The sequence below is a fragment of the Felis catus genome, chromosome C1, assembly GCF_018350175.1.
Source record: "Felis catus isolate Fca126 chromosome C1, F.catus_Fca126_mat1.0, whole genome shotgun sequence".
Lineage (NCBI taxonomy): Eukaryota > Metazoa > Chordata > Mammalia > Carnivora > Felidae > Felis > Felis catus.
In genome coordinates this window covers 23,884,663-23,911,345 of record NC_058375.1, presented here as the reverse complement: position 1 = coordinate 23,911,345, position 26,683 = coordinate 23,884,663, and the positions used below count along the sequence as shown (strand labels likewise).

The 26,683-nt window shown below is 59.1% G+C and overlaps 1 protein-coding gene and 1 long non-coding RNA gene across 7 annotated transcripts in view; one reads left to right on the top strand and one right to left on the bottom strand.

Moving 5' to 3' along the window:
- COL16A1 (collagen type XVI alpha 1 chain) overlaps positions 1–25,719 on the top strand; it is a 50,141-nt gene extending 24,422 nt beyond the window's left edge. For 4 of the 6 annotated variants that reach the window (XM_045035454.1, XM_045035455.1, XM_045035457.1 and 1 more), the window contains 29 exons: positions 2,993–3,046; positions 3,287–3,319; positions 5,225–5,341; positions 5,426–5,467; positions 5,559–5,645; positions 6,438–6,482; positions 7,354–7,398; positions 9,163–9,216; positions 9,812–9,865; positions 10,395–10,448; positions 12,060–12,104; positions 12,219–12,272; positions 12,610–12,645; positions 12,994–13,056; positions 15,344–15,415; positions 15,605–15,658; positions 16,270–16,314; positions 16,530–16,574; positions 16,878–16,931; positions 17,365–17,418; positions 19,538–19,588; positions 19,935–20,024; positions 21,504–21,539; positions 21,922–21,966; positions 22,892–23,080; positions 23,452–23,518; positions 24,215–24,391; positions 24,598–24,675; positions 25,381–25,719. In XM_045035454.1, coding sequence (XP_044891389.1) covers positions 2,993–3,046; positions 3,287–3,319; positions 5,225–5,341; positions 5,426–5,467; positions 5,559–5,645; positions 6,438–6,482; positions 7,354–7,398; positions 9,163–9,216; positions 9,812–9,865; positions 10,395–10,448; positions 12,060–12,104; positions 12,219–12,272; positions 12,610–12,645; positions 12,994–13,056; positions 15,344–15,415; positions 15,605–15,658; positions 16,270–16,314; positions 16,530–16,574; positions 16,878–16,931; positions 17,365–17,418; positions 19,538–19,588; positions 19,935–20,024; positions 21,504–21,539; positions 21,922–21,966; positions 22,892–23,080; positions 23,452–23,518; positions 24,215–24,391; positions 24,598–24,675; positions 25,381–25,583 — 2,043 coding nt within the window. In that variant the 3' untranslated portion in view covers positions 25,584–25,719. Of the gene's footprint in view, positions 1–2,992; positions 3,047–3,286; positions 3,320–5,224; positions 5,342–5,425; positions 5,468–5,558; positions 5,646–6,437; positions 6,483–7,353; positions 7,399–9,162; positions 9,217–9,811; positions 9,866–10,394; positions 10,449–12,059; positions 12,105–12,218; positions 12,273–12,609; positions 12,646–12,993; positions 13,057–15,343; positions 15,416–15,604; positions 15,659–16,269; positions 16,315–16,529; positions 16,575–16,877; positions 16,932–17,105; positions 17,145–17,364; positions 17,419–19,537; positions 19,589–19,934; positions 20,025–21,503; positions 21,540–21,921; positions 21,967–22,891; positions 23,081–23,451; positions 23,519–24,214; positions 24,392–24,597; positions 24,676–25,380 lie in introns of those variants that run through there. The other 2 variants (XM_045035456.1, XM_045035458.1) reach the window with 2 other exon arrangements.
- LOC109502205 lies at positions 43–8,334 on the bottom strand. The gene is made up of 2 exons (XR_002744397.2): positions 7,735–8,334; positions 43–1,027 (listed from the first exon to the last, which is right to left on the bottom strand). It is a non-coding gene; the product is annotated as an uncharacterized LOC109502205 (long non-coding RNA).
- Positions 25,720–26,683: the final 964 nt, after the last annotated feature.

Below are 26,683 nucleotides of genomic sequence, written 5' to 3'. Positions count from 1 at the left end.
GGTCAAATAGTTCCATATACCGTGTGAAGCTCCCCTGTTTTGGAACGGTGTCCAACATTCATTCATGCAACAAATCTTTTTGCACCTCTGCTGTTTTCAGACACTATTTTAGATGCTGGTGCTATAGCAGTGGGCAAAAATAAAAACCCCTCCCCTTTTAGAGTGTGCATTCTAGTAAGAGAGACAGACAATAAGCAAGATAAAAATAAAACACAACATCGCATGTTAAAAGAGCGGTATGTGCTAAGGAGAAAGATAAAGCAGGGAGTGGGGTCAGAAAATGGGAGGAGGGCAAGGAAGATGTTGGAGAGGCGTGTTGGAAGGCATCCAGACTGAGCGGAAATGAGCGAGGGAGAGTGTTCCTGACAGCGGAGAGCAGCAGGTGCAAAGGCTCGGAGGCGGGACTGTGCCTGACAATCGCGTGGAGGCCAGAGACAGTGAGGGGAGAGCAGTGGGAGGGGAGATCCGTGTGGCACTGTGATGAGAGCGTGCATTCCAGAGCCAATGAACCTGACCTTGAAAGCCAGCCCTGCTCTGTGCTAGTTGTGGTGCGATGCTGGGCAAATTCCTTACCCTCTCTGTGTCTCAGTTCCTTCATCTGTTAAGTGGAGATAATTACAGCAAGTACCTCATGGGGCTTTTGTGAACGTGAAGCAAGTTAATGCACGCGAAATGTGTGGGACCATATGTCCTAGCACATAGTAAATGCTTAGAAGGCATTAGCCATCATTAGGACCATGACTTCCATTATTATCTTACGTCCGTACTCTCGTTCGTTTGAGTCTTACATCAACTCCAGCAGGCAGGTGGTGTTATCCCCAAGTCACAGCGAGGCAAACAGGCTCCAAGAGGTGAAATATCTTGTCTGAGGTCATCCAGCTAGGAACCGGCCACGCTGGACAGGGCTTCCCAGGACAGAACATTTGCTTCCCCCTGCCGCTGCCCCGCAGGACGGTTCCCCAAGGGTTTGCACACCAGGTCACATTTCCTGAAGGTCCTAGGCTTCTGCAGGTCTGGCCCCCAGCTCCTGAGGAAGCAGAGCAGAATCCCATGGAAGCTTCTTACAAACGACTCCCCCTGCCCTGGAGATTTTATACATCCCCCGCTGCCACCCTGGGGTGAGAATCTGTTCTGGTGAGTCCCCATGGCTGATGGGAGTCTCTGCCGGGATCCAATTTTCTCTGTCTCATCAAGAGCTCAGCACCAGAGCCAACTCTCAGTCCCCCACGGGCCAGCCACACATTTGCCAAGTGTCCCCGCATCCTGCCACACCACCAGGAAACAGGAATCTGTCTGCAGGGGTCTTTTGCAGTTTGCTTGGGGAAGCATGAGAGTCATTTCAAAGTGACCCATTAACACGCTGATGGAGTGTGAACCCTGCCAAGCCACGCTGGGGGAACAAGGCAGAAAGAGTGACTGCAGAGTCTGGTCCCAGGCACCGGAGTCCTCGTCTGGTGCCAGTGCCGTAGACCAAGCCAAGCTGCCACCAATAGGCACCTGCCCCGTGCCAGGCAAGGTGCAAGTCTTCCTGGCCAGGTTGGCCCTGCAGCCCTTTCAGGGAAGGGAGGCCCGGCAGCTCCTGTCTTCAGGCTCAGAAGTGGGCCCAGAGATAGACAGCATGTATTTGCCCAAGTAATGTAATCCCGCGTAATCCCCATCCGTTTCCCAGCGGGGGAAACTGAGGCAGGGAGGTCAAGCAATGTGCCCGAGGCCATACAGTTAGTAGCTAGTGAGTGCGTAGCTTCTGGCTTCTAACAGTAGGACAACAGGTGGGACGTTTGGTTCCAGAAGGGCAAGAAAAGAAAGTCACCAAGTATCCGGCTTGAAGTAACACACGGGCAGTGGGGAGGGGAGCAGGGGTGAATGATTTAGGTGCATAATGATCACGAATGGATTCGAGGTGTTTGCCCCGCGCCAGGCCCTGTCCTAAGCACATGACCCTGGTAACTCACTCAGGACGCAGAACGAGTGGCACAGGGGTTGCCGGAGGTGGGCCGACCCCAGTCGGCCTCGGGCCTCGCTAGAAGCCTGGGCTGAAATAGGGCGGGCTCGCCGGGGAAGGCGGTGCATTCTGTCACCGGAAGCCGGGACTTGAAGGCAGGCCAGCTCTCAGGACGGGCCAAGGAAATCCCGGTGTGGGGAGAGCAGGGCGAGCAGCAGTGCGTTCACTCGACACGTATTTAATGCATGCCTCCTCTGTGCCGGGCACTGGGGATTGAAAAGGGAACATTCTCCTGGCCTCCACGGGGTATTTAATATGCAAATGTGCACCGCGAGCCTGCAGGGGCGACAGGGAGTCTGGGCGGCAAAACCTCTCGTGTGAGCTCCTTTATGCCTCACCATAAACTGTCCCTGTGTCACAAATAAGGAAACTGAGGCACAGAGCTTTCTTTTTTCCAAGTAGCCCTCCAGAAATTACCCAGGTAGTTGGGGTTCACACCAACTGGCTCCCGAGCCTCCACCTTGCTGTGTTCCAGGGAATGTGTTTTGAGGAAGGTGCTGGAATCACGGTTAAGGGAGGGGTTGAGGCCAGTGGTCCTGACTCTGAGCCTCACCTCTGCATTTTGCTCGTCTTGTGGCCTTTGGCAAGTTACTTGCCCTCTCTGAATTCGTTGCTCTGGTTTCAAGTTGGAGGTGATAGCACCTAGCTGGCCAGGAAGTCTGTGATTAAGGACAATACAGAGGACACGTGTGCAAGAAAGAAACGCCGTTACTTACGGTGCAGAAGCCCCTTTGCCTGATTTCTGATGCCCCTCTAACATGTAGGAAAAACTCCCATCGGACTGGTTTTGGGGGTCACCCTTCTGGGCCTCCTCGGCTCTCCCTGCAAACAGTCTGGAGGTTTTGAGCTAAGAATGGGTGCCAGCCTTTTGCCAGCCAGGCCCCCGGTTCTGCAGGAAGAGAAGAGGCAGTGGGGGTGGCGGGCACGAAGCAGGGTGGCCTTCGGGCTCAAAAGAAGAGCCCGCTCACTCGTGTCTCTTCTTGGCTGCAGGGAGTGCCTGGAAACACCGGTTTGCCCGGACAGCCTGGGCTAACGGCGGAACTGGTAGGTCCCAGCCAGGCGTCACTGGGCAGCCCCCTCCCTGCCCTTCCCTGCCCCTCCCGGGGCTGACTTGTCATGCCAGCTCCCTTAGATGCAGGGGGACCCTCTTCTCTCCCTCGTGCAAGGCAGGGAGAAGCCGGGGTGGCACGGGGCTTCCCAAGGTTCTACCTGATCCCAGAAGTCTCCATCCCCCTTCCCCACACCTGCCTGAGCCCTGGAGCCCTCCTGTCTCCTCTCTTGCAGGGATCCTTACCAATTGAACAGCACCTCCTTAAGGTAAGAGGGTAGGCGGGGAGGGGTAGGAATTGGCAGGGAAGTCTCCTGAGGGGATTATCGTAGGAAGTCTCAGCACAGCACAGGGGAGCTACAGACGGAGCTGTTTGTGGGGAATGTGCATTCCAAGCACCCATCTCCGAGGGCCTAGCACGGCGCCTGGCTGCTGCCAGACCCTCCATTTCACCTGCTGGATGAGTGCGTGAAGGAATCCCACGAAGGTACCCACGTGAGGGATGTTGTGGGTAGTTCCTGCCCACAGGAGCCACCAGTGAGGCCCTGTGCCACCCTGGTCATACCGGGGCAGGGTCCAGCAGCTTCTAGAGCACAGCAGGAGGGTGCAAGTGCAGTTATAAGGGTCATCAGGCAGCGAGCTGCAAAGGTCGCATAGGTTTGGACGGGACTGGGTTGAGGGCCTGGAAGAAGGCTTCAGCTGTCCTCTGGTCAATGCAGAAAGAATTCAGGGAGGTGATGGGATTTCAGGAACAATTCCAGTGGCACAAGAGAGGGGACTTGGGGTCCTGGCAGGGTTGGCCTGTGCCAGGCCATCAAGATCTCACTGGGGGCTCTGGCCTGGCCTCCCAAGCTGGGCTGGACCGAGGGTGACGCGGGTCTCCCTCGCTCAGTCACCTTTGGAGATGAGGGCTGGTCTCTTTTCTCCTCCAGCCCAGCGACTTCTGGGGCCCTTCCCTTCTAGCACTGACTACCCAGTGCCCTGGACCTCCCACTTCCCCCCGTGGGTCCTGGTCAGACCACAGCATGAGGACTGCCTGGCCGGCCCTTGCTCTGGACAGCAGATGTCTCCAGAAGCAGCTTGCACTTAACCTCATGAGAGCTTAACTCAGGGTAACCTCCTGACAGCAGCTATAGGTTGATCACAGGGGAGTGTGGCACCGAAACCCCAGTTCTTCTCCCTTAGGCTCCTGGCAAGCCCAGGGTTCCCCCAAGTCCTGCCCCCCGGGCAAGTGATTGCACGACTCTGTGTAACATGTCACCTGACGGCTTCTTAGTCAACGTGCTCTGTGGAGGACCCCAAACCGGAACCGCGTGTGGTCTGGAGAAGGGCTCAGATGCCACCCCGGAGGAAACCCGGGCCCGTGGACAGAGTGCCAGCTCTGGCCTCAGCACAGCAGCGCCCAGTACAGGCTCCCACTTACCTGAGACAAGTCACACTGTCTCTTTGAGCATCGGCTTTCTCATCTCCGGAATGCTTATAAGATTACCTGCCTCATTGCACTGTCAGGGTTGAATGTGATAATGTGCACAGGCCTATTCCGATGGCTGGCATCACGGGCGCTGAGTCAGTGACAACCATCATCCCCGGGCTTTGCAGCGAACAGTGAAGGTGGAGCGGGGGGCTCCTGACGACGGGTCCAGGGACCCCCCCCCCCAGGGGTGGGTGAACTGGGGAGCCCGTGCCAGTCGGGATCTGCTGGGGCAGGAGGGCAGACCCCATCCCACGGGGCGTCTGCAGAGGGCCTGGCTCCTGCAGCCGCTCCTTTGCTCCCTTGGGCAGAGAGGCTGGTGTTTGGGGCCGGCCTTTTCAGCCTGAATCCTCACGGCGTGTCCTCACAGTGGGTGCAGGTTGCAGGAACAGCCGGGACAGATGGTCCCTCTGCGGGCCCCTCCGCCTCCTCCCACACGCCTGTCTGGAAAGTGGCTTTGGCTTGGCCCCACAGAGCTGCTTCCTGGAGAAAACTCAAAGCCAGTGTTGGGATTGGGTCCCCTGAGGATGGAACAGAGCCGCCACAGGGATGTGGCTGGGGAAAGAGAGAGTGTGGGCGGGGGGTGGGGGGGGAAGACTGCCGGGCAGGGCGCCTTGGCTGAGTTCAGGGTGGGGTTCCCCCGTTCGGCCCGCCCTGGCCTTCTGGGACCCACGCCCCACTGCCCTCTCCTCTCTCTTGTCAGAGCCTCTGCGGGGACTGTGTCCAGGGGCGGACGGCCCACCCGGTGGCGCTCCTGGAAAAAGGGGAGAAGGGGGACCAGGGCATTCCCGGCGTGCCAGGCCTGGACAGCTGTGCCCGGGTAGGAGGCCGGGTTCAGGGGCGGCCTGGTGAGGGGAGAGCGCCCGGCCACCTCACCTGACGGAGGGTTTCCTGTTGTCCTCAGTGCTTCACAGAGCGGGAGCGCCCCAGAGCCGAGGAGGCCCGGGTGAGTGCACCCGTGCCCGCTTCCTGCCCGTGCCCCGGGCCCCACAGGGAGGGCCCTGGCCGCTCAGCTCACCGTCCCCATCCCACTCCAGGGAGACAACGGCGAGGGGGATCCTGGCTGTGCTGGAAGTCCTGGCCTGCCCGGTCCTCCAGGACTGCCCGGCCAGAGAGGAGAAGAGGTAGGACCAGGCCCTCATCTGGGCAGGGCCCCAAGGGGGCTGGCGTCTCCATGTAAGCGGCCCTCAGTTCCTAGGGGCGGTTTCATTCCTGCCAGATGTCCTCCTGGGCCCTCCGGTGGCTCCTTCAGGGGTCTCCGAGCGTCAGGCCATCCGGTGCCTCTTGCGGCTCTGAGCCCCTGGCCCTGGTGGCACGCTGGCTGCTCTTGGCCCGTAGGACGCCCTTCCGCCCCTGCCAGCCGCTTCCTCTGCCCGCAGCTCTTCTCCAGGGCTCGTCCCTTCCCCCCCGACCCCCTCTGCTCAACTATCACTTTCGCAGGGAGACCTTCCCTGACCACCCTCTCAAAAAGCTGACCATGCCCCACACCGTCCCTAGAAACCCTAGTCCCCTTCATGCAGTGCACGTGTCACCCTCGGAATACCGTGTAGTTCACTCATTTAGGAACAGTCCACACGTATCCACGGAGCACGAGTCAGCCCCTGTTCTATTTGTTCTTGCCTACCTCTCCCGTAGAGTTGTCAGTGCCACAAGGCAGGGATTTTTATGTTCCTTTTATTGCTGTGTCCCCAGCACCTGGACTAGTGCCTGGGACATAATAGCTGCTCAGTAAGTGTGTGTTGGATGATTGAATGAACTGAACGAAAGGTTTAACGTCAGCTGAATGGCCCCGCTTTGAAATCTACCAGCCTCTGTTGACTCTGGCCGTGGTGAGCTGGGAGGAAGGCTGCAGAGACCCTGGGGCTCTGTGGTGGGGCCCGGGCCTCTCCGTCCATTTCCCTTGGCTTCCTTTGCAGGGTCCGCCTGGCATGAGGGGCTCCCCGGGTCCTCCAGGCCCTATTGTAAGTATCCGTGGTTTCCTGGCCCACTTGAGAAGCTCTCAAAGGGGTCACCACGCCCAGACACCATTCTACTGCCTTGTATCCGGGAAACTGGGCAGGGCAGAAAGAGGGGGGATTCTGCTGCCCACTCCTTTCCCTCATCAGAGCATCTGTGGGGACTGTGGCCCCCCCTCCATCGAATCCCCTGGAACTGGCCTGCTCCGTCCCACTTTGCCTGTGGTCCTGCTTAGGGGAGGCCCTCAAGGGCACACTCGTGTCTCCCTGTCCCCGTCCCCGCAGTGTCCTGCACCACGGACCCAGGCTGCCCTGGCAGGAAGGCCTAGGCTCCTGGCTCATGGTCTCGGCTGCCAGCAAAGCGTATGGCAACCTGGCCAGATCTCTTCATGCCTCCGTGACACCAGTCACTACAGGGGCCAGCATCGCTGCATTGCTCTGTGGGGCCATCTCTAGGACAGGTCTACGAAGGCCAGACCAGGGATGTCTGGTGTGGCTATGGCAGGAAAATAGAAGTGACCAGGAAAAGTCTGGAAGAACCGAAAATGCTTTCTTTGGAGAACAAGTGGCTGGTGGGAGCCACCTTAGAACCAGGGAGCCACCCGGCCGGGGGCCTATGGAGGTCAGGTGGCAGGCATGATGGGCTTGCTGTCCAGCTAGATAGACTCGGGGGGACTCTGGGGGCTGTTTCTCATCTCTGCCGACGGCGGAGCCATTCTTCCCGGAGCCGAGGGGAGGAGCGGCTGCCTTCACTGAGTCTCTTTTCCGACTGCCTTGGAAATATTCCTGTGACCTCCTCTCCCCATGACCCCCTGCCCCCGACTATGTCCAGGGTTACTGTGCTTGTGAGTTGTGACCTGCCTGTTTCTCCCACCAGGGCCCCCCAGGTTTTCCTGGTGCTGTTGGCTCCCCCGGATTGCCTGTAAGAACCTAGCGCTGCTCGACCTCCCCTTCCCCCGCCAGCCAGGTCTCTGTGGCTTTTGCTTGTGTCCCTTCCTGTTGAGGCCTTGCCCCTCCTCCATGTTTGTCTCCGTCCCCTGCAGGCACGTAACGACACAGGTTCCCCCCCCCCCCCAACCGAGGTCCCGGCGGCTTGGACATCCTCCCAAGTCTCTGACTCCTTTCCCCCTTCCCTTCTCCCCCTGCTCCTGCTTTCTTTCATCTTCTCTCTTCCACCCGCCTCCCCTGCAGTCTCCGTTTTCTCTCCCCTAGTCCCACGTCACTGCCCCCCCACCCCCCACCCCCAGGCCTGCTTTACCTTCTTATTTGAAGCCGGTGCCTCCAGGGGCCTCTTTACGCCTCCCTTCCCACTTCTGCCTCCTGCTTCTCCCACCTTTGCTGTTGGCTGAAGATTTGCTGGAAGTAGTTCTTGGGGCCCTGCCAGGCGCCTGGCACAGAGCCCGGCAGAGATGCCAAAGCTTTAGGGCTTCACATCGCAGGCTGGCACAGGTTGCCACCCCGCTGCTTGGCAGGGCCGTCCAGAGGCGCCCCGGGGATCCGAAGGCAGCCACGCTCGCACCTCGCCCAGCGTCCTAGAGGAAACTCTCAGCTTCCTCCTCTTCCTTTCCTCTCCCTTGGCTCCGGGCCCGGTCTGCTCCAAGGCTGGGCAGGTGACGCCAGCCGGTTGGGTTTCTGGGTGTCGTGGGGCCCTGCCCCTCTGTGCCCGGTGCGTTGGCCTGCCCCTCCCGCCAGGTGTCGTTAATTGCCCTGCCTCCGTCATCGTCACGAGTGTGTTTAAATCGTCCCCATCGTCACTGTTGCTCCCTCCTGGGTCACGGAAACTAACCTCCTGTTTGTCAGATTTGGTGTTCCTGGGGCCTGGCTCCTCTCCTCCCGGGCCTGGTGATGGAGGCTCAGGGAGCGGGGCCCCTCCTGTCACAGCTCCATCTGTCCCCATGTCCTCATCCTGGCCGGACCTTGTCTGTTTCTGCTTGCTTGGGTGAAGGGGCCATCTGTCCGTCTAGCCATCTGTCTTGTGTTGTGGAAAGGTGTGGGCACCGTCTCTCGAGGGCGTGAGGGAGAAGGGGCAGAGGCAGCCCCTTAAGGCTGTGGCGAACCCACAAGGGTCGGGGTGGGGGCTCTGGCTTTGACTGAAAGTGACATCCCTTTCCACCCTAAAAAGTGACAGGGACTGCTCTGGAGGGAGCAGTGTGCTCGGGGGGCCTTCCCGTGCCTCTCCCCTGTCCCCCTCAAAGAAGGTGATTTGGGGCTGGGGCTGGGGGGCGTACAGGTAAGTGTTGGGTATCCGGTGATACGTTTTGGCAGAGGAACGTCACTGTAGGGATGCCACTCCCGACAGCTGCCCCTCACGGGGAGCACACACGTGTCAGCCTCCTAAAGGTACACCCCAGCCAGTTACCAAAATAGGGCACACCGATGACAGTCACCTGCCTGACAGGTACCCTCTGAGGGTCACCTACCTGGGTGGGGGGGGGTGCATATCTCTGCAGTTACCTGTCTTGGGGGTATGCTCTTGAGAGGCACCCCTAGGTGGGAGTTTATACCTCTCACAATTACCCTTCTGGGGTACACCCCATGGTCACCTTGCCAGGGACCCTAGGAAGGGCATCAGGAAAGCCCAACTCTGCCCGGACCGGGGACAGAAGGCTGCAGAGCAAGGAGAAGGAGTCGGGGGCTGGGTGGGGACTGCCCTCCCCTGTAGGTTCTCATGATTTTTCTCCCCAAGGGTCTTCAAGGAGAGCGAGGCCTCAGGGGCCTGACAGGAGAGAAGGGGGAACCGGTAAGAGGGGGCTGGCAGGGGAAGGAGACGGATCAGGAACCCTGGGGAGACAGAAGTTGGGCCCCCAGGGATGAGTGGAAGATGGGAGGGGGACTCCTTTTGAAACTCTCTGCCCCTGATCCCTCAGATTGGGGGGTTTTCACACCCCCCACCCCGGGATCAAAGGAGGCTGATCTCCTTGTACCTTGACTCCCCCCGGAAGGGGCAAACAGACTTGCCCCCTGGCTTCTAGCAGCATCCTGGGGGCTCTTCTCCCTCCCTCCTCCTGCAGCATTTAGCTGCCCCTTCCACACCCTCCCCCCCTCCCCCCCCCCCCCCCCCCCCCCCCCCCCGCCACCCTGTCCTCATCCTCCCTGCTCTGGGCCTTTCCCTCTGCCTCAGCTCCCAGGGTCCTGGCCAGGCTGGCACCTGTCATCCAGCCCAGCCTTGCAGTGGCGGTCTGGACCAAAGAAACCTGGGCCTTTGGGAACTGGTCCGAGGTGGTGGCTGTCCTGGGGTGGGTGTGTGTGCCTCCCGAATTGGCAGCTCAGGCATCCTGGCTGCGGCTACGCTTTTTGCCTGGGGAGGGGTTCATAATGTCTACCTTTCTTTGTAGGGTCCTCCAGGGCAGCCTGGTTACCCAGGTGCCATGGGCCCCCCAGGACTGCCTGTGAGTAAGGGGATGCTGGCTCTGGAGGTAGCAGAGCCTGGGGATGGTGGTCAGGACAGGACCAGGCTGGGGCATCCCCCAGCAGCTCCCTCCCTTCCAAGCATACCAGCCTGTCCCTCTGCTAGGCTGTCCCTGGAGAGGTCCCCCAAGTCCCTTTGGTAGTGCAGCTTGGCCCTGCCCCCTCCACTTTGCGAGTCTGCTGCAGCCGCTGCACACAGAAGGCCAGATTCTCAGAGCACACAGACCCCAGCCCTGAGATCTGCCCCTGGGGGTGGGGGTGGGGTGGGGCAGGAGAGCTGGGGAGGCCAAACCCATGCAGGAGGCTGCTGGGTGGGCGGGTCCCGCTTTCCACTGGGGGCCACAGCGGCGGGTGGGAAGCAGCCCCCCTCCTCCTCCCCCTGCCGTCGTCATTGGTGCCACCTGCCTGTAAGTGCCAGCCTGTGCCAGCTGCAGTCTCCACCCCTCGCATTAGCGCCATGACGGGCGGGCCACGGGGCTAATTCAGCTCTCTCTCTGCTTGCTTTGTCAGGGCATCAAGGGGGAGCGGGGCTACGTCGGGCCCCCGGGAGAGAAAGGGGAATCGGTGAGTCTCAGCTCAGGGCAGGAGGAAGGGATCCGAAGGGAGCAGTCCCTGCCCCGCCTCCACCTCCACCCGAGGAGACTTTCCCAGCAGCCTGTGAAGGGGGAGACAGGACCCCTGCTTCCCTGCCCCCCTGAGTCCCTCCAGCTGCAGCTCAAGCAGGCAGCGCAGGCTGGTTGCTGCGGAGGCGGAGGGGAGGCTGGAAGGAGGATCCCAGCAGGTTTCGCGGAGACGGGCTGGGGGCTGGCTGGCCGCGGCTGCCAAGGGGCAGGGAGCCTGGAGTCGGTGGGCAGGAGAATCTCCTTCCCCCCCAACCCCGCCCCGCCCCGCAAAGGCAGGCAGGCGGGCAGGACAGCCTGGGGAGAAGCAGGCCTGGAACCCTAGATCCAGCGTGGAGCCTAGCCTGACCCGGCAAGCCCTGAGCGACCCTTCCCAGCCTGGGTGAGGGCAGGAGCTGGGGCTGTTATCAGGCGAGGACATCACATCCGTGAGGTTATCCCTGAGGCTCGGGAAGTGGCATGGCTCACCCAGCACGCTGCAGCTAGTTAGCGAGTTAGGGCAGAGCCTGGACTGGAACCCAAGTCTGTTTGTGGCCAACCTGCCAAACCTTAGTCTTATCTTCTGTTCACACATCGGGCCCCGGTGGGATACAGCAAACCCCACGTGCATTTATGCAATAACGGACATTTCTCATGGGCCTTCTGGGTGCTAGGCTCTGCCGTGAGGGTGCCGCAGTGAACAAAACAGGCACTTGTGTCCCTTCACCGCAGGGAGCTCACATTCCAGCGAGGGAGGCAGATAACCGATGAATGAGCCAATACACATAAATGATGAGAAAGCAATAGAGAAGATAGAGCAGGGCAAGGGGCTGGACTGGTGTATGGGGTGCCAGTAGGCAGAGGATTGGGAGATCTGTCTGAGGAGGTGGTGTTTGAGCGGAGCCCTGAATAGAGTTGAGGGCGGGGAAGACACGTGGCTATCTGTCCTGGAGAATCCCACAGCGGGAGGCCCTGGGTGGGGGCACGTCGGAAACAGATTGGAGCCATCTAATCCCTGGGTAAGGTTTTAAAGGCCCTGGAAAGGATGGGGGTAATGGTAGGCATTCTAGGTAGAGGAGACAGCTGTGCAAAGGCCCAGGGGTATGAATGTATAGAGTATGTTTAGAGAACAGCGGTCTGACCAAGCAAGGCAGAAAATAAGACAGGGAGAGGGAAGTGGAGCAGGAAAGGGTGGTTGGGCCAGATCACGGGATGCCTCAAAACCCAGCACTGGTGGAAATTGGGCACTTCATTCAGTGGGGCAGAGGGGAGCCATGGAAGGTTTTGGAGCAAGAAGAGTGTTATAATCAGAACTATGTTGGAGAAGAAAAGATGGCAGCCAGTTGCTGGCTGGATTGACGTGAGCCAGGAGGTGGCAGGACTAGTTAGAAGACTGGTTCAATAGCTCAGGCAAGAGAAAGGAAGTCGGGGTGAACCAGGGGGAGGTGTCCTGATGGCTTGGAGGGGCCTCCCACCACATCCCCTGCATCTACTCTCTGCCCTGTCCCCTGCCCCGTCCCCTGATCTCCCACTTACCCTAGTCAGAGTGACTGATTCCACTCCTTTGTGTCCCCAGGGCCCACCAGGATCTGAAGGCCTCCCAGGTCCCCCAGGCCCAGCAGTGAGTAAAGGAGGAGACGGGAGAGTGGACATGGGGCCCCCTGGTCCTGGTCCAGCCCTGGGGTCTAAGGGCAGAAAGACTGGGTCCTAGCTTCATTGTTCTCTGTGGCGACAGGGTCCCCGAGGAGAGCGAGGACCCCAAGGGAACTCGGGAGAGAAGGGTGACCAGGTGAGTGACCACAGGACCTGGCTGGCTGTCCTGACCATGAGGGATGGCTTGGGGGGTGGGGGTGGGCACAGGGAAGGGGTCCCAGAGGCTGGGTCCTCTCCCTGATGGCCACCCTCATGTGTGGAGGGGTGACCAGCTCTAGCCTCCAGCCCTCACCCGCCCTCGTGTTGCAACCTCCCAGCTCATGGCTCGAGTTTCACCTGCCGGTCATCTTGGGCAGAGCGGAGGGCAAGGCCCCATGGCTCGAGGCAGCCTCACCCTGTCACTCTTTCCATTTGGGCAGCCAGGCGGGAGGGAGTGGGCGGCTCAGCAAACTGTCCCTCGCTTCTTCCTCTAGGGATTTCAAGGCCAGCCAGGCTTTCCCGGCCCACCGGTGAGTGGAGACACAAAGCCAGTTCTGTCTGATGTGATCCTGTTTGGGAGGGGTAGGCCTGACCAGGCCAGGCTGGGCGAGGATGGGCCTGGGGAGGGGAGGGAAGAGGCACGGGAGGAACGGCCTGGGTGGCCAGGCCTGATTCCAGGAGCCGGGACCTGGAGGGCAGAGCCTCCTGGGTGGGCCCCGGACCAGCAGGCCAGCCAGCAGTAATGCTCCTGGGTGGTGTTTCTAGGAAGTCAGAATGCATCGCATTAACCACAGTGAAGCAGACCCAGGTGGAAGAAGGAAGGAGAGCTCCCCCCCCAGGCCCCGCTCTCATCCTCGCCTGCTCCTTTGTTGATACAGGGTCCTCCTGGATTCCCGGGCAAAGCTGGAGCACCTGGCCCCCCTGGCCCACAAGCGGAGAAGGTGAGCAGGACCCCAAGGTGAGGTGGCCGCCGCCGCAGATCTGAGCCATGCAGTTCCCACACCCCGATCCACCCCCACTACCGGCCCTTTGGAAATTCAAGGAGTGGCTCAGTTACGTCAAGGGTGGGGAGAGAGATCAGCTGCCTCTGAGCAACAGACCAGTGGCCCCCAAGCCCAGGATACCCGCTGGCCTTTGTGCTGCCAGAGTCCCCGCCTGGTGGGGATGAGGCAGGGGACGTAGTCAGAGGCGGGGACTCAAGGGGGAGGGGGAGGAGCTGAGCGAAGGAGGGGAGCACATCCAGACTGGAAACCCCACAGTCCTGAAGCCAGAGCAGCTTGGCCATTTGCCTTCTGGGTCTGACAACAGCAGGAAGGAAGCATGCTCAGATTGTCCCCAGGGGCCCAGGGGGGCCAGGCATGGCCTATGAGCTGATGACAAGGGTCAGAAGGACAGCAGCCTGGGAAGCCCCTGCGCTGGCTGCCCTGGGTTTGGAGACTAGCTCTGCCGTGGCCTGGGGGCTGGCACTCCTGTCTCGGCCCAACCCTTGGGCTCCCCAAATGTGATGGCTGGGTAGTGTAATGAGGCCCCAAATTGACTTCTAAGCTTGGGGTGGGGGGGTGTTTATGACCCAAAGGGAGAGGCAAGAGGCCTACAACCTCGGACAGAGCCTCTTTCCTCTGAAAACACACGCCGCACAGCTCTCAGAGCTAGAAGGGACTGCTGAAAGGGCCACCTTGGTCTAACTTCTCACTGTCCCGGTGAGGAAACGAGGCTCAGAGAGGTTAGGGGCGTCCCAGGGGCACACAGCAAAATAGCAACAGAGTTGAGACTTCTCTCCCAGCCCCGGTGAGCCCCCAGGCGCCTCCCCGCCTCCCCAGAGCCAGCGCGCCTATCAGCCGCATTAGAGGCGGTGGTGGGTGTCACCTCCCTTCTCAGTGGGAGCCCCTGCCAGAGCCCTCCGTGCTGGCTCTGTACCCCAGCACTGCCTGCTCTCCTTAGGCCGGTCACTGCAGAGAATCCCAAACCTCTGGCCAGCGGTTCTCTGTCCCGACTCCCTGTGGGACTGACATTTTCTGGGGCTGTGCTGACCCCTCCTGGTAGCCGATGGCATTGCAATGCCACGGGGGGCTTTCCTCCCCACCCCCCCATGGGAGGGTGAGGGGTGTCTCTAGCTAGATCATTTCCCCTTGGCCAGCTCCACAACCACTGCCCCAGGGCAGCTACCCTCTCTCCCCTGGGGTACCCAGCAGCCCTCCACACCAAGCTGCTTGCCTCCTCCCTTCTCCGGTGAACATTCTACCTCACACCTTGGTTCTCATCACTCCCCTGCTTTGAACCATCTGTGGCTCCCCAGTGCCTGTCGCAGTGGTTCCCAGACTTTATGTTGAAGTTCCTGAGCCCTGTCATCACACAGAAGCTCCCGTGAACTCTCAATGTATTAAACAGATATGAGTGGAGCTGCTCGGACTGAGGCGGGAGCAAGGGTCTTGGGTCCCACCCTCTGGGCTCCCACTTTGTGCCCCCATCTCTGACGCTCCTCCAGGAACCCCCAGGGCTCTGAGGAGTACAGTGTGAAAAGCACTGGTCTGTCGGGTAGACTCTGGCACGGTGTTCCGGGCACACCCCCCCGTCAGGCTCTACCTAGAGCCTCCAGGCTTGCCTCCCACCCCTCCTGTCACACTGGCTCCCCAGACATCCTGGCCAGGCCAGGCATGTGACCACTTCCAAATCTGTATCGTTCTCTGAAGTTCCCTCCGGCAGGCTCTTTTCTACTTGTCCACTTGCCCGAATCCCACCTATCCTTCAGAGTCTAGCATCTGGTGACGCTTCTGTGACACTCTCCCTGACCCCTGGCCAGAGTGAGCGGCCCCCTCTTCCGAGCTGGACCGTGAGCTCCTTGAGGACAGGGAAGAATCAGAGGCTATATAGTGCTTGGCACTTTGTGGGGACCGACGCGCGCTGAATGTATGCCTTCAGTCAGTACACGTTCCTGCACACCCACTGTGCCAGTCCCTGGGTCAACCCTGAAGAAGGTGCTAGACCGAACAGGCTCTGTCCCTTCCTCATATCATAGTGCAGAAAGAGGGATGCTTTGCAAAGACAGATCCTTCTGGGGGAGTGGTGTGGAATACATCCAGCAGAACTGGGGCTGGAAACCACTGGTCTTGACTTCCAGTAATCATCAGAACCCGGCGCCTAGGGCCTCATCCCCCACGGGTGAGGGCTTGGGTGGGGGGGGTGGGCAAGGCCCTGCTGACTGTGTTGTGGGGGTCGGCTCCTTTCCAGGGCAGTGAAGGCATCCGAGGCCCACCAGGCATGCCTGGTCCCCCTGGGCCACCAGGATCGCCTGGGATCCAGGTGAGTGTGTGTCCCCCTGGCCTGCCAGGTACGTGCGGCGTGCATGCGTGTGTATGCATGCCTGCATGTGTGTGTGTCTAATCCGGGTGGGAGCTGGGTGAGCGGTGGACAGGGTGGAGGGGCTGGGTCAGGTATCTTACCTCCTGGGGCTCCGGCAGGCATGCACACATTCCTTTTTCCTGTTTCTAGGGCCCTGCCGGCCTGGATGGTCTGGATGGGAAGGACGGCAAGCCTGGCTTGAGGGTGAGAGGATGGGCACCCTTTCCCTTCTCTTTCCTCCTCCGAGAGCCAAAGTCAATGGAACCCCGATGAAGGAAACGGAATCCCCTCCCCCCACACCCCTGCCTTCCCTCCACCTGCTCCTGGCCACACCCCCCTTCTCTGATGGCACCGGAGGCCTTGGTTCCTTGGTTCTTCTGGTAGCCTTAACCAGGTTGGATGAGCCGGTTGGTCTCACCAAAGGCAGGCAGTGAAGGGGGGTGGGTTTATATCCAGAAATTCAGGATACTAAAGATACTAGGCCGGGTGTCAGAAAAACAGGCCGCAGACCTGGCAGGACCTGAGCAGCCCTGGATCCCTGGGTCTGGTGCTGCTGGGGAATGTGAAAGGGATGCCACATGGCAAAGGGCAGAGCATCAGAGTCAACCCCCTTCTGTACCCAAAAGAAGGAAAATCGGGGCTCAGAGAGGGCTGGGATTCACTCAGGGTCCACAGCCAGTCAGAGACCAAGCCCAGCTTGGATTCTTCCCTCTGCCTCCCATGACATTCCCTCCACCCTGGGATAGCCAGGGGAGGGGCTGCTGAGAGGGAAATGAGTGCTCATCCTGTCTCAATGCCCCTGGTCTCTTCCACAGGGGGACCCTGGCCCCGCTGGCCCTCCTGGACTCATGGGACCCCCGGTAAGTTGAGCTGCAGGAAGGAGTTGGGAGCGGGGAGGTCCCAAAGCTGACGGGTGCGGGCTCTGCCTTAGAGGGTGGGCAGCCCGAATCCAGATCCGCTGGGGACCAGGTTGTGACTTTGGGTGGGTCTGATTCCTTCAACCTGCGGAAGGAGGCAAGGGAAGTCGCCTCTGCTTGAGGCGAGGGCCGTGGCAGCCTCCCACTTTTCCTTCCAGGGCTTCAAGGGAAAAACGGGACACCCTGGCCTCCCGGGACCGAAGGTAAGGAAGGGCCTGGCGACTTCTGCCAAGCAGGTGTTCTCGGCCATACGCAAGGCCTGACCCCAGGCAGACATGGCAGCCTGGCACCAGTGGGCTGAGACGCCATCCCAGCATCCAAGCCTCCTGAGACCACGGGGGCCTAGAGGATCGGGTCAGGCTCTGCCGTCCACCAGCCCGAGAGCATCCGAGGGCTGCTGGCCAGAGTCTGGGCAGGGGGCAGGACTCCTCGGATGTGGGGTCGCCTTGGGGCTGGGGGAGCCAAGTAGAGGTCTGTCGAGTTCCAGCTGGCCCTCTCTCTTGCAGGGTGACTGTGGGAAACCAGGGCCCCCAGGCAGCAGTGGCCGGCCAGGAGCAGAGGTAAGGGCTGAGGTCCATACGTGCTACCTTCGGGCAGCCTTTCGGGCTCTGCTGAGTCCAAGACTTACTGGCCAAGGGGCTGCCTTCCCTCCTGGGCCTTCTGGGGGAGGTTTTGCCCCAAGATACACACCTTCACCTCCTCCTTCCTCCTGCAACTTGTTCCCCTCCCTGCAGGCTGTTGGATCATCACTCACCTAAAAAGCAAGGCCTGGCCTTCTCAGGCTGGGGGCTCTGATATCTGTCTCCAACAATACTCGTGGGCAGGGCTGGTCCCTCGGGCCCCAGAAAGCATGGGCCTGGAGGCCAGGACCCAGCTCAGCTCCTCTATCGGTGTCCTACCTGCTCTGCTCAGCCTCCTTCCCACTAACAACCCCGTGTGTGTAAGTCTGTTTCTGTATTGCTTTTTTTTTTTTTTTTTTTCTGGCTCCTATAGGGTGAGCCTGGTGCCATGGGACCTCAGGGAAGACCCGGCCCCCCTGGCCATATTGTGAGTTAAACCATTTTTGCCTCTGCCTCTATTAGAGTTAGGATCCTCTTGGGGCTGGGGTGGGCAAGCCGGTGATGGCCTGAAAGAACTGACCACAGGGGCAGCCCTACAGAGCAGCAAGGGGCCTTGGGCTCACCTAATCCAGTGGTCCCCAGGCTTTCTGCCATTTTCTTATTTTCTGGGCACATTTGAGTTTACTGATCAAACAAAGATCATTCAGTTATTCGACAAACAATAATTGAGCACCTGCTCCATGCCAGGCACTGTTCCAAGCATTGGGCTGTGGCAGGGAGCGAGACAGACAAGGTCCCCTGATCCCAGAGCTTCCACGCAGGTCCAACAAACAAACAAATTAATGCGAAAGCTTCAGGCAGCCATGTGATGTCACCGGGAGGGCCTGGGAGGCGCCTTTAGAGGAACCTTTACTGCAGAAGTGGCATTTGAGCCGAGGCCTGAATGACAAGAAGGAGCCATCTGTCCAGCAGTCGGGGGGGGGGGGGGGGGCGGGGGGAACGTCCAGGCAGGAGTCGGGGGGCGGGGGCGGGGGAGGGCAGCTGACGCAAGGAGCCCGAGGCAGGGAGGGGCCCGGTGTGTCCGGGGAGCTCCAAGGTCAGCGTGGCTGGAATGGAGTTTGAGAAAGGCATGAGTGGGAGCCAGAAAGCTATGCTTCCAGAGGACCTGGTGACGACCTCGGACCTTGGAGGACCTCAGGAGGCGAGGGGCACGGGTGGCAGCCGAGGTGTCCCTGGATGGTGGATGGTCGGGTGGAGCTGGGGTGGCAGATGGGCTGTGTTTGGAGTACTTGCTGCCGACTTGGATGGGGGAGGGGCGGGGAGCGGTGGAGGGAGAGGAGCCAGGGATGACTCCTGCGTGTGGGTGGGCGGCTGGGTGCATGGGTGGTGCACTTACAAAGGTAAGACGACTTGGAGAGGACAGTTATTAAGCAATAATGAGTTTCCCATCTGAATTTACTCCTCAGTAACATAGATGGCTGCCTATGGGCGCCTTTGATCAGTGTGACAGCTAGAGCTGATGGGGTTCCTGAGCAAAGGAAACACTCTGGCGTTTGATTGCAGCCCTGTTGTGGCAGATGTACAGTTTCCAGGAGGCTTCTGGAAGTGTTAAAAATAGCTCATGATCAAAAAGAGGAACTCTCGGGTCCTCATCAGTGCGTGTATGGATCTCAAGGGGTCTAGCGGCCCCGGATTAGGGACCCCAGGTCCAGCCTAGTCCCTGTTCACACTGCAGATGAAAGGAGCCACACACTGATTTGTGATCCCACTGAAGACTCATCGGGGGGCTGGGGAGAGGGGGCACAAGTTTCCTCCTCTCACCTCCGTCTGCCCAGCTTCAGCCCCTGCTCCGTGCCAGTCCCAGTGCCGGGCATTCCCGCCCCCAGAAGACTTGTGATGAGCGGAACAGAGTCCGTGCCTCCAGAACTTTCCATCTGGGAGTGTGGAGGGACATGCTGGGAGAGAGACCTGTGTGCCCTGGGCTTCAGAGGGGTAGCTCTGGCCAGGGAGCTGGCACTTGAGCTGACTCAGAGCTCCACTTGACTTGAACTTGAACTTGACTCAGAGATGGGGATGGCATTCCAGCCCCGCCCCAGCCCAGGAGGGTGACAGCACTCTGTGTATTGAGTCCCACCGCTCTCCAGGGACAGCAGAGTGGGAGACCCAAGGCCTGAGGCCAGGCTTACACACTGGGTCTCTGGGGTTCGAGTTGAGCCCCTGCTTCTCGCACAGAACAGGAGGAGAGGAGCTAGGAGGGCCTCAGAAGACCCCAGGCCCACATAGTTAACCTTCAGGCCTTTGCCCCCCGCCCTCGGCTCTGGCTGTGGTTTCCAGATCATCCCTTTGGCACAGCCCAAGATGAACCACTCAGTGCACGGCAGGCATGAAGGTCCTGTGAGCTCGGGGACCCCCCCCCAGGTGTCAGCTCTGGCACAAGTTTTTTGGGAGAAGCTCAAGTGCGAGACCGGAAGGGAAGGAGGGTTGAGGGAAGAGGGATGGAGTTGCTGAAGTTCTGGGCCTGTTCCTGCCTTTGGTCCCTCGCTGCCTCCTGGGGGGGCCTTATTATCGGAGACTCTTTCCATCCCTCTGTCTTCATGTTTCTTTAGGGGCCACCGGGACCTCCAGGCCAGCCGGGCCCAGCTGGGATCTCTGCAGTGGTGAGTGATCTACTCCCCTCGTCCCTCCCTCCCTCCCAGGACTCTGGCTGGGGCTTCTTTCACAGAGGGGGGCGGTGAGAACAATTTGTGCCTGTCCCCCTCCTTCCCTGCCTTCAGCCTCTCCCACCTCCTGGGTCTCCCCAGGTGGCATTCAGTAAAGGCCTTTGGAGAGGGCTGGAGGCCATCACAGGCCCCGGCCTCAGGTTCAGGCCACACCACCCTGCCCCACAGGGCCTGGGGGGTGGGTGCATGGTCCCTGGCGTACAATCACGCCTGCCTCTCTGCTCTGCGGGTTTCACTGCCGTCTCTCCCGTCCCCTCTCACCACCCACCTCCCTTCTCTCCAGGGCCTAAAAGGAGACCGGGGAGCCCCTGGAGAAAGGGGCATGCTAGGCCTTCCAGGCCAGCCTGGGACCCCCGGACACCCTGGCCCCCCGGTAAGACCCCACATCTTACTGCACAGCCCCGAGGGAAAGGGACATTTGGCTTTGTCAGTCGAGCACAGCCCCACGCATCTGGGGTCTCCAGGGGAGGAGAGGCGGTTAGCAGGGAAGATGGCAGCCCGACGAGATCACATCACATCCGGAAGAAAGGACAAGTTTGCAAGCCAGCGCTTGCCAAGCGCACCCCAGGCCGCTGCCTCTGGCCATGCACCACCCTAGGGGTCAGGCCGGGGAGACTTGGCGCCTGTTCTGCCCCTGCCCTGCCCCCTCCCTGGGGGAGCTCTCCGGTAACCACAGAGAATCTGTGCATGTCAGGAGCCAGAAATGCAGAGCCGTTATCACAGCCCTCTCGGCAACTCGCAAACCGGTCCTTGGTCTCAGCTAGTGTTTAGTACTAAGACCTGTGACATGTTGGTCACCGACAATGCACTGAATGGTGAGCCAAGTGCTTGACATTTGGCCGTTTAATCCGTACCGCAATCCCGTTTAGTAGGCCCGATTGTTCCCATTGTACAGATGAGAAAACCAAAGCTCAGCAAGGTTAAATAGGTTGCCCACCGTCACATAGCTAGCGAGTGGAAAAGCCTGCCGGATTCCTGAACTTGCGTCGTCCTTAGCCACTCTACAATACTCCCTCTTTCCAAGGTTCCAGACAGTTGACCCACATCAGGTGGATGGATTGCCAGTCTCAGGGATGAACTCTCCTGGGGAAATTGAGGCAGGAGCCCAGGTCTCCTAGCCCCCGGGTCGGGGGATTTTCTTCTGGGAGCAGTGGCCATGACCCTGGAGCTGGTGGCCTCAATGGGGTGGACGACTCCTGCCCGTGCGGGGGTGATGGTTGGTGCATCCGCCAAGAGGGTCGAGTCTCACCTGCTCACTCGGATTCTCGCCAGGGCCCCGGGGCAGGCGGGTCCCTCCAAGCCTCTGTCCCTCCCTGCCCGTAGGCTCAGGAGCCTCCAGGGTCCCTAGCTGAATCTGCCAGTTGCCTTGCAATCCCAGATTCCTCTTCCCCACAATCATACCAGAAGCAGGCTGGGCCCAGGGTGTGTGGCCTGTCCTGTCCTGAGGAGGGAGCAGGCTCAGGCCACCCTGGCCTGTCTCCGGGACCTCACTGAGGACAGAGGTTCACAATTACCGCCTTTGTTTGGCAAACGTGTAACAGAAACTCACAGCTAGGGATCCCGCGAGATTCTAGGACCTCAAGCCAGGAGCCGGGCAGGCGCAGTCTGCTTGTCCCTTGCATAGCGCAGTCAGGGAGGCGGCCCGGGCTGCCAGCGTGGGGCTCCGGGACAGGCTGGAGTGTGGGGTGGGGTTCTAAGTTTCCATGGCCTGTGTCCAGAGCGGCTGAGGGTGAGGGCTAGAGGATCATGGTTCCTTCGTGGCACAGGGGCTGGGCATGCGTAGTGGGTTAAGGGGAGCCAGACGCCATGCTGGGGTGGTGCTGATGGCTTTTTACCGCTCTCTACTCCACAGGGCGAGCCTGGTGCGGACGGTGCAGCTGGCAAAGAGGTACTGTTGTGTTGGGTTTCTCCTTCCCTTGGGGATGCTGCTGCTTGCCCCTCGCCTTGCCCCCACCCTGCTTCCTTCGCTCAGTAATCACTCCCCGAACGCCTTCCAATATGCCATGCGCTGGCCCTTTCATTCTGACTTCTCACCTCTTTTTGTCTGTGACAAGGGACCCAACCAACACGATGATGCCCTAGGGGACATCATTCTGCCTTCTAGCTGTCAGCCAACAGAAGGGAGGCTGTCGCCCTTCCTCACCCAGAGCTCAGCTGGACACAGCCCGGGCCCTAGGGTTGTGGCAGGTGGTCCTTTCATGACACCTGCCTCCCCAGGACGGCTCAGAGATGCTGCCTAGACTTGACCCCTGACTTTTGCTTTTCTCTAGGGACCCCCTGGAAAACAGGGACTTTATGGACCCCCCGGTCCAAAGGTGAGTGGGCACTGGCTGGTTTTGAGATGAAAAACTCACGAGTGATTAAGGCCAGCTCCAAGCTACGACTTTAGCCATGGAGAGGAGACACAGGAAGGCCAGCGGGCAGGAAGAAAAAAGTGGGCAGAACTCAGAATTTGCAGCAACCTCATCTCTGCAAGTTTCTCACGGGGGCCTATTTCTGAGCTACAATTGGGAGGGTGGAAATCTCAAGTTCATTCACTCATTGACCAGTTGATTGAGTCATTCATGCTGCTGGCACCTGCTCCCTCTCATGTTCCAGGTCCTCTGTCCCAGCTTTGGCTAAACAGAGGTCTCTGAACAGTAGCCACTCACTTCGTCCAGCCACACTTATGCTAGGGCATGGCAAGCTTTACAGAAGATTAGACACAGCACCCAAGTCAGCCCGGGGAGTCAGGGAGGCTGTGCATAGGACAGGAGCATTTCAGCTGAGCAGGAGGAGTGAGCCGGGTAGGAGGGAGAGGGCGTTCCACGCAAGGAAGGCTAAGACAGCGTGGCTGAAGTAGAGACATAAGCAGTGAGGCATGGCTGTAGGTTCGAGGGCAGGGAGATGAACCTGGAAAAGAGGTGATGGGAACCACATCATGAATGATCTTGCGTGCCTGGCCAAGGAGTCAACTCTTTAGCCTGAGGGCAGCTGGGAGGCATCAGAATTTCTAAACAGGGAGTAAACAGCATGAAGAACTGTCTTTTCGAAGGACCCGGACTGCTCTGGGAGCTGTGAGGCCAGGCAAGCTTGTAGGATGCTGTGAGCACAGTCAGAAGAAGATGCCAGGGGCCGGTTGGGGGGATGGGGAGAGAGAGAGAGAGGGTGAGAGACAGAGAGAGAGGCTGATTGCTGAGACATAATAAGGTGGACGTGATAGTCCTTGGCAATGCTGGTTATGGCTTCCTGTCCTTGTAGGGTGATCCGGGACCTTCAGGACAGAAGGGCCAGGCAGGAGAGAAGGGAAGAGCTGGCATGCCTGGTGGGCCCGGCAAGAGTGGCTCCATGGGGCCCGTTGGGCCACCGGGTCCTGCAGGAGAGAGAGGCCACCCTGGATCTCCGGGGCCTGCGGGGAGCCCTGGATTGCCCGGGGTGCCTGGCTCTATGGTAAGGGGAACGGCTGGCAGCCAGGGGCCCCGCCGCACAGAGCAGGCATCCAGGGTGGAGCAGAGACCATTGTAGAAGCCCCCGAGGGAAAGAGCATGACTCCCACATAGGTGGTCCTGAACCTTGCTTGGGAGAGCCGGGAGGCGTGGGAACCCTCTCCCCAGGAAAATGCACTGATCCACGAAATGTTATGCACCAATTCGGGGGGGGGGGGTTAGGACCTTGGATTAAGTATCTGTGGGACGCTCCTAGAAGCTTTGTTCCCTTCCTTATCCTTTCTTTCCACAAAGTCTATTCCCAGGGGGAGAGTATCAGGCTTCGAAGGATAATTGAGGCAGGTTTTCTTTTCTTTTCTTTTTTTTTTTCCTCAGGGAGACATGGTGAATTATGATGAAATCAAGAGGTTCATCAGACAAGAGATCATTAAAATGTTTGATGGTAATTGGCAGCTGGCTGGGCGGCGGTGGGTGCTGCTGGCTTTTCCCCACTGTTTCTCTGCCCTGCCTTGGCCTCCTTTTCCTTTAGAGCCCAATCCTCTGCCCCAGACCCCTCCTTGCCCACTTACAGGCATATGTTCAATCAGACTTCAGACCTTCCTTATCACCTGCTCTGCCCTGAGATACAATGAATCTCCCTGCCCTCCCCGAGCCCCCACTGCAGCAGAGGAGACAGGAAAGCTGAAATCAAACGAGTCTGCATGAAGCGAGCTCTAAATAGAGGGGCAAGCAGCAGCCATAGGCTAGCTGGTGTGGTTTCGCTTCTAAGCTTTTTTCCCGTGCACTTGTTCATCCGGCATGGCCGTGCTAGGGCCTGGGGAGAACGTGGCCCCTGTCCTGATGGTGCTAGCCATCTTGCTTGGGAAGCAGACCTTGAATGCAAAGCAAGGAGTCCGGACCTTCTTGTGAAGCCAGCGGTAGACTAATGAGGGTGTTGGAGAAGAGGGAGGCCCTGATCAGGTCTGTGCTGTCGAAAGACCAGCGTGCAAAGGATAGTGAAGGCGAGGGCACAGGAGGCGTGTTCCTTGCTCTGACTGCCCTTTGAAGAAAGGCGGCTTTGGACTCCATGCTGGTGGCCCGTCTGCATCCGTCTGAGTCCCTGGGACACCCTGGGACCTGTCCCTGTGCTTTCTTACAGAGAGGATGGCTTATTACACCTCCAGGATGCAGTTCCCCATGGAGATGGCCGCAGCTCCGGGACGACCAGGACCCCCAGGAAAGGATGGGGCTCCGGGCCGGCCAGGCGCTCCGGGATCACCAGGACTTCCTGGTCAGATCGGCAGAGAAGGACGCCAGGGTGTGCCAGGAATGAGAGGTAGCTCTACCCTCCGGTGCCCCCGAGGTGCACATGTGACTCTTTGGGGCAGACAAGAGCATTGCATGAGGTCCATTGCGAATATGATATTTGTGTGTGTGTGTGTGTGTGTGTGTGTGTGCATGTGTGTGTGTGTTTCAAATAATCTCACTGGGGTGTCATTTCGCCGCTCAGGAACAGGACTTATTTTATTCCTTTTGTCTCAGGATTGCCTGGTACCAAAGGTGAAAAGGGGGACATTGGTATTGGCATGGCTGGCGAAAATGGTCTCCCCGGCCCCCCAGGTAGGAAGAGCCAGAATCTGAGAGCATGAATCTCGAGCAGCTGGTATCTGCTTTACTTATGTTCCTTCTACAGTACAATACAGTTGTGTAGAACCTCAAATAACTACAGGTCTATCACGGTAATGCCAGTGTGTGCCGGGGGCGGGGGGGAGGGGAGCAGGAGGCCCAGGGCCCGTCCCCAGGTCCTAAACTGGGCTAGCAGGACACAGGGGAAGACAGCCAGATATGGTGGGGCCAGCGAATGAGAGTTCGTGTCCTGCTCGGCGCCACGCTGGCTGTCGAACCTTGAGAAGGTCGCTAAGTCAGGCTGCATAGCCTAAAAGAGAAGTGACCAAAGCCCGACGGCCTGGCTCTGAGACCCGGCCTCCCTGAACACTCGAACTCCCAAGTGTGCGATCTCTCTGAGCCGGTGTCCTCATCTACAAAATGAGGTAATGGTTTCTTTCTCACGGAATGGTCGTGAAGATTCATCGACTTATGCATCAGAAGCACTCGCCTGGTGCCTGGCACGTGGAAGCTCCCAGTAAAACCAGCCAGTGATGTTGTTACTGTTAAATTAACGGAAGGATCAGATCGGGTGTCCATGAAAACCTGTTACAGCCTGACAAATATTTATCAAACGTAAGGTGTTAGGTACCGTGACCAAGATTTCTTCTTTGTCGCCTGGGTCTCCTGACCTCCCCTCTCTGACTCTTCCCTCCCTAGGTCCTCAAGGCCCTCCAGGGTATGGTAAGATGGGCGCGACCGGACCCATGGGCCAGCAAGGCATTCCGGGCATCCCTGGCCCTCCGGGTCCCATGGGCCAGCCAGGCAAGGCTGGCCACTGTAACCCCTCCGACTGCTTTGGGGCCATGCCGATGGAGCAGCAGTACCCGCCCATGAAAAACATGAAGGGGCCTTTCGGCTGAAATCACGGCCTCCGTCAGATGAAGGATTCCATTGGGAATAAAGGGCCGACACGTACAGGACTCTGTGATGGGTTGTGAATGTTTTGTGTTTCTTAATTGCTATTAATATTTTTTTACCAATAAATAAATAAAACTACATGCAACCCCACTTCCAGTGGGGTTCTCTGGTGCTGCCCCTGCCTCTCTGTCATCCCCCTTCTGTCGTGTGGTCCCAGGGTCAAAAAAGGGCATTTCCCACGTGTCTGTGGCCAACCAGTGGAGTCGTGGAGTTGTGGGATGCTGCTGTATAGGGTGCCCCCAGCTCAGCTCTCCTCTCTAGATGCTTCGAGTCATGCTTCGGTCCTCTGTGGACTTCGGGTCCTGCCCTTCGTGGCGCGCCTCTCAAAGTCAGAGTGGGGGCGTCACTCAGCCCGTCCTCACCAATGAGCCAAAAGCAGGTACGAAGGCCCAACTTATGGCTCATAAAGGCCCCTCCCTGTTTGCTTCTGAGAGAAACCAGTGCTCAGTTCCCCACCCACCCTCTGCCCACCCTTCTGACTTCTTGAGCGCGGCCCAGAGCCAATCCACGTTGCCCCTGGGGAAATGCCACCCAGCGCGGAAAGCTAGGCTTCAGCCCCCGGCCTAGGCAACCAGGGACCGCTTCTCCGGGAAATGAAATGGAACCTTCTGCCTGTACCGGTGCATGGCCCTGTCACCAGCTCTCCTGGACCCCAAATGGCATCTTTTGTTAAACCTTGTTCATCTAACGCGTGTGGTGCTTTTCCCACACGTCTCAGCCGAGGCCTTCAGAAACAGGTTGCATCGGCGGAAAGGGCACAGGGGTCATGGGCAAGCCATGATCAGATCTAAGCGCAGGGTCTTCAAAGTCCGCTGGGAATTTGGTGATCTATCTGCCGTCTCCTTCTCAATATATAAAAAGGCCAGGAAGAAAAGAAGACAAAAAAAAGAGAGAGAGAGAGAGAGAGAGAGCAAGTTGAATATTATGGAAACATTCCATCTCAAGCCTCTTCCTTCTGTCTTTTTCACATCTCTTGTGCTGATGGGCTGACTGCCCTGTGAGAAAGCAACAGGGCACGTCCAGAGGGACTTCTAAAGAAAGC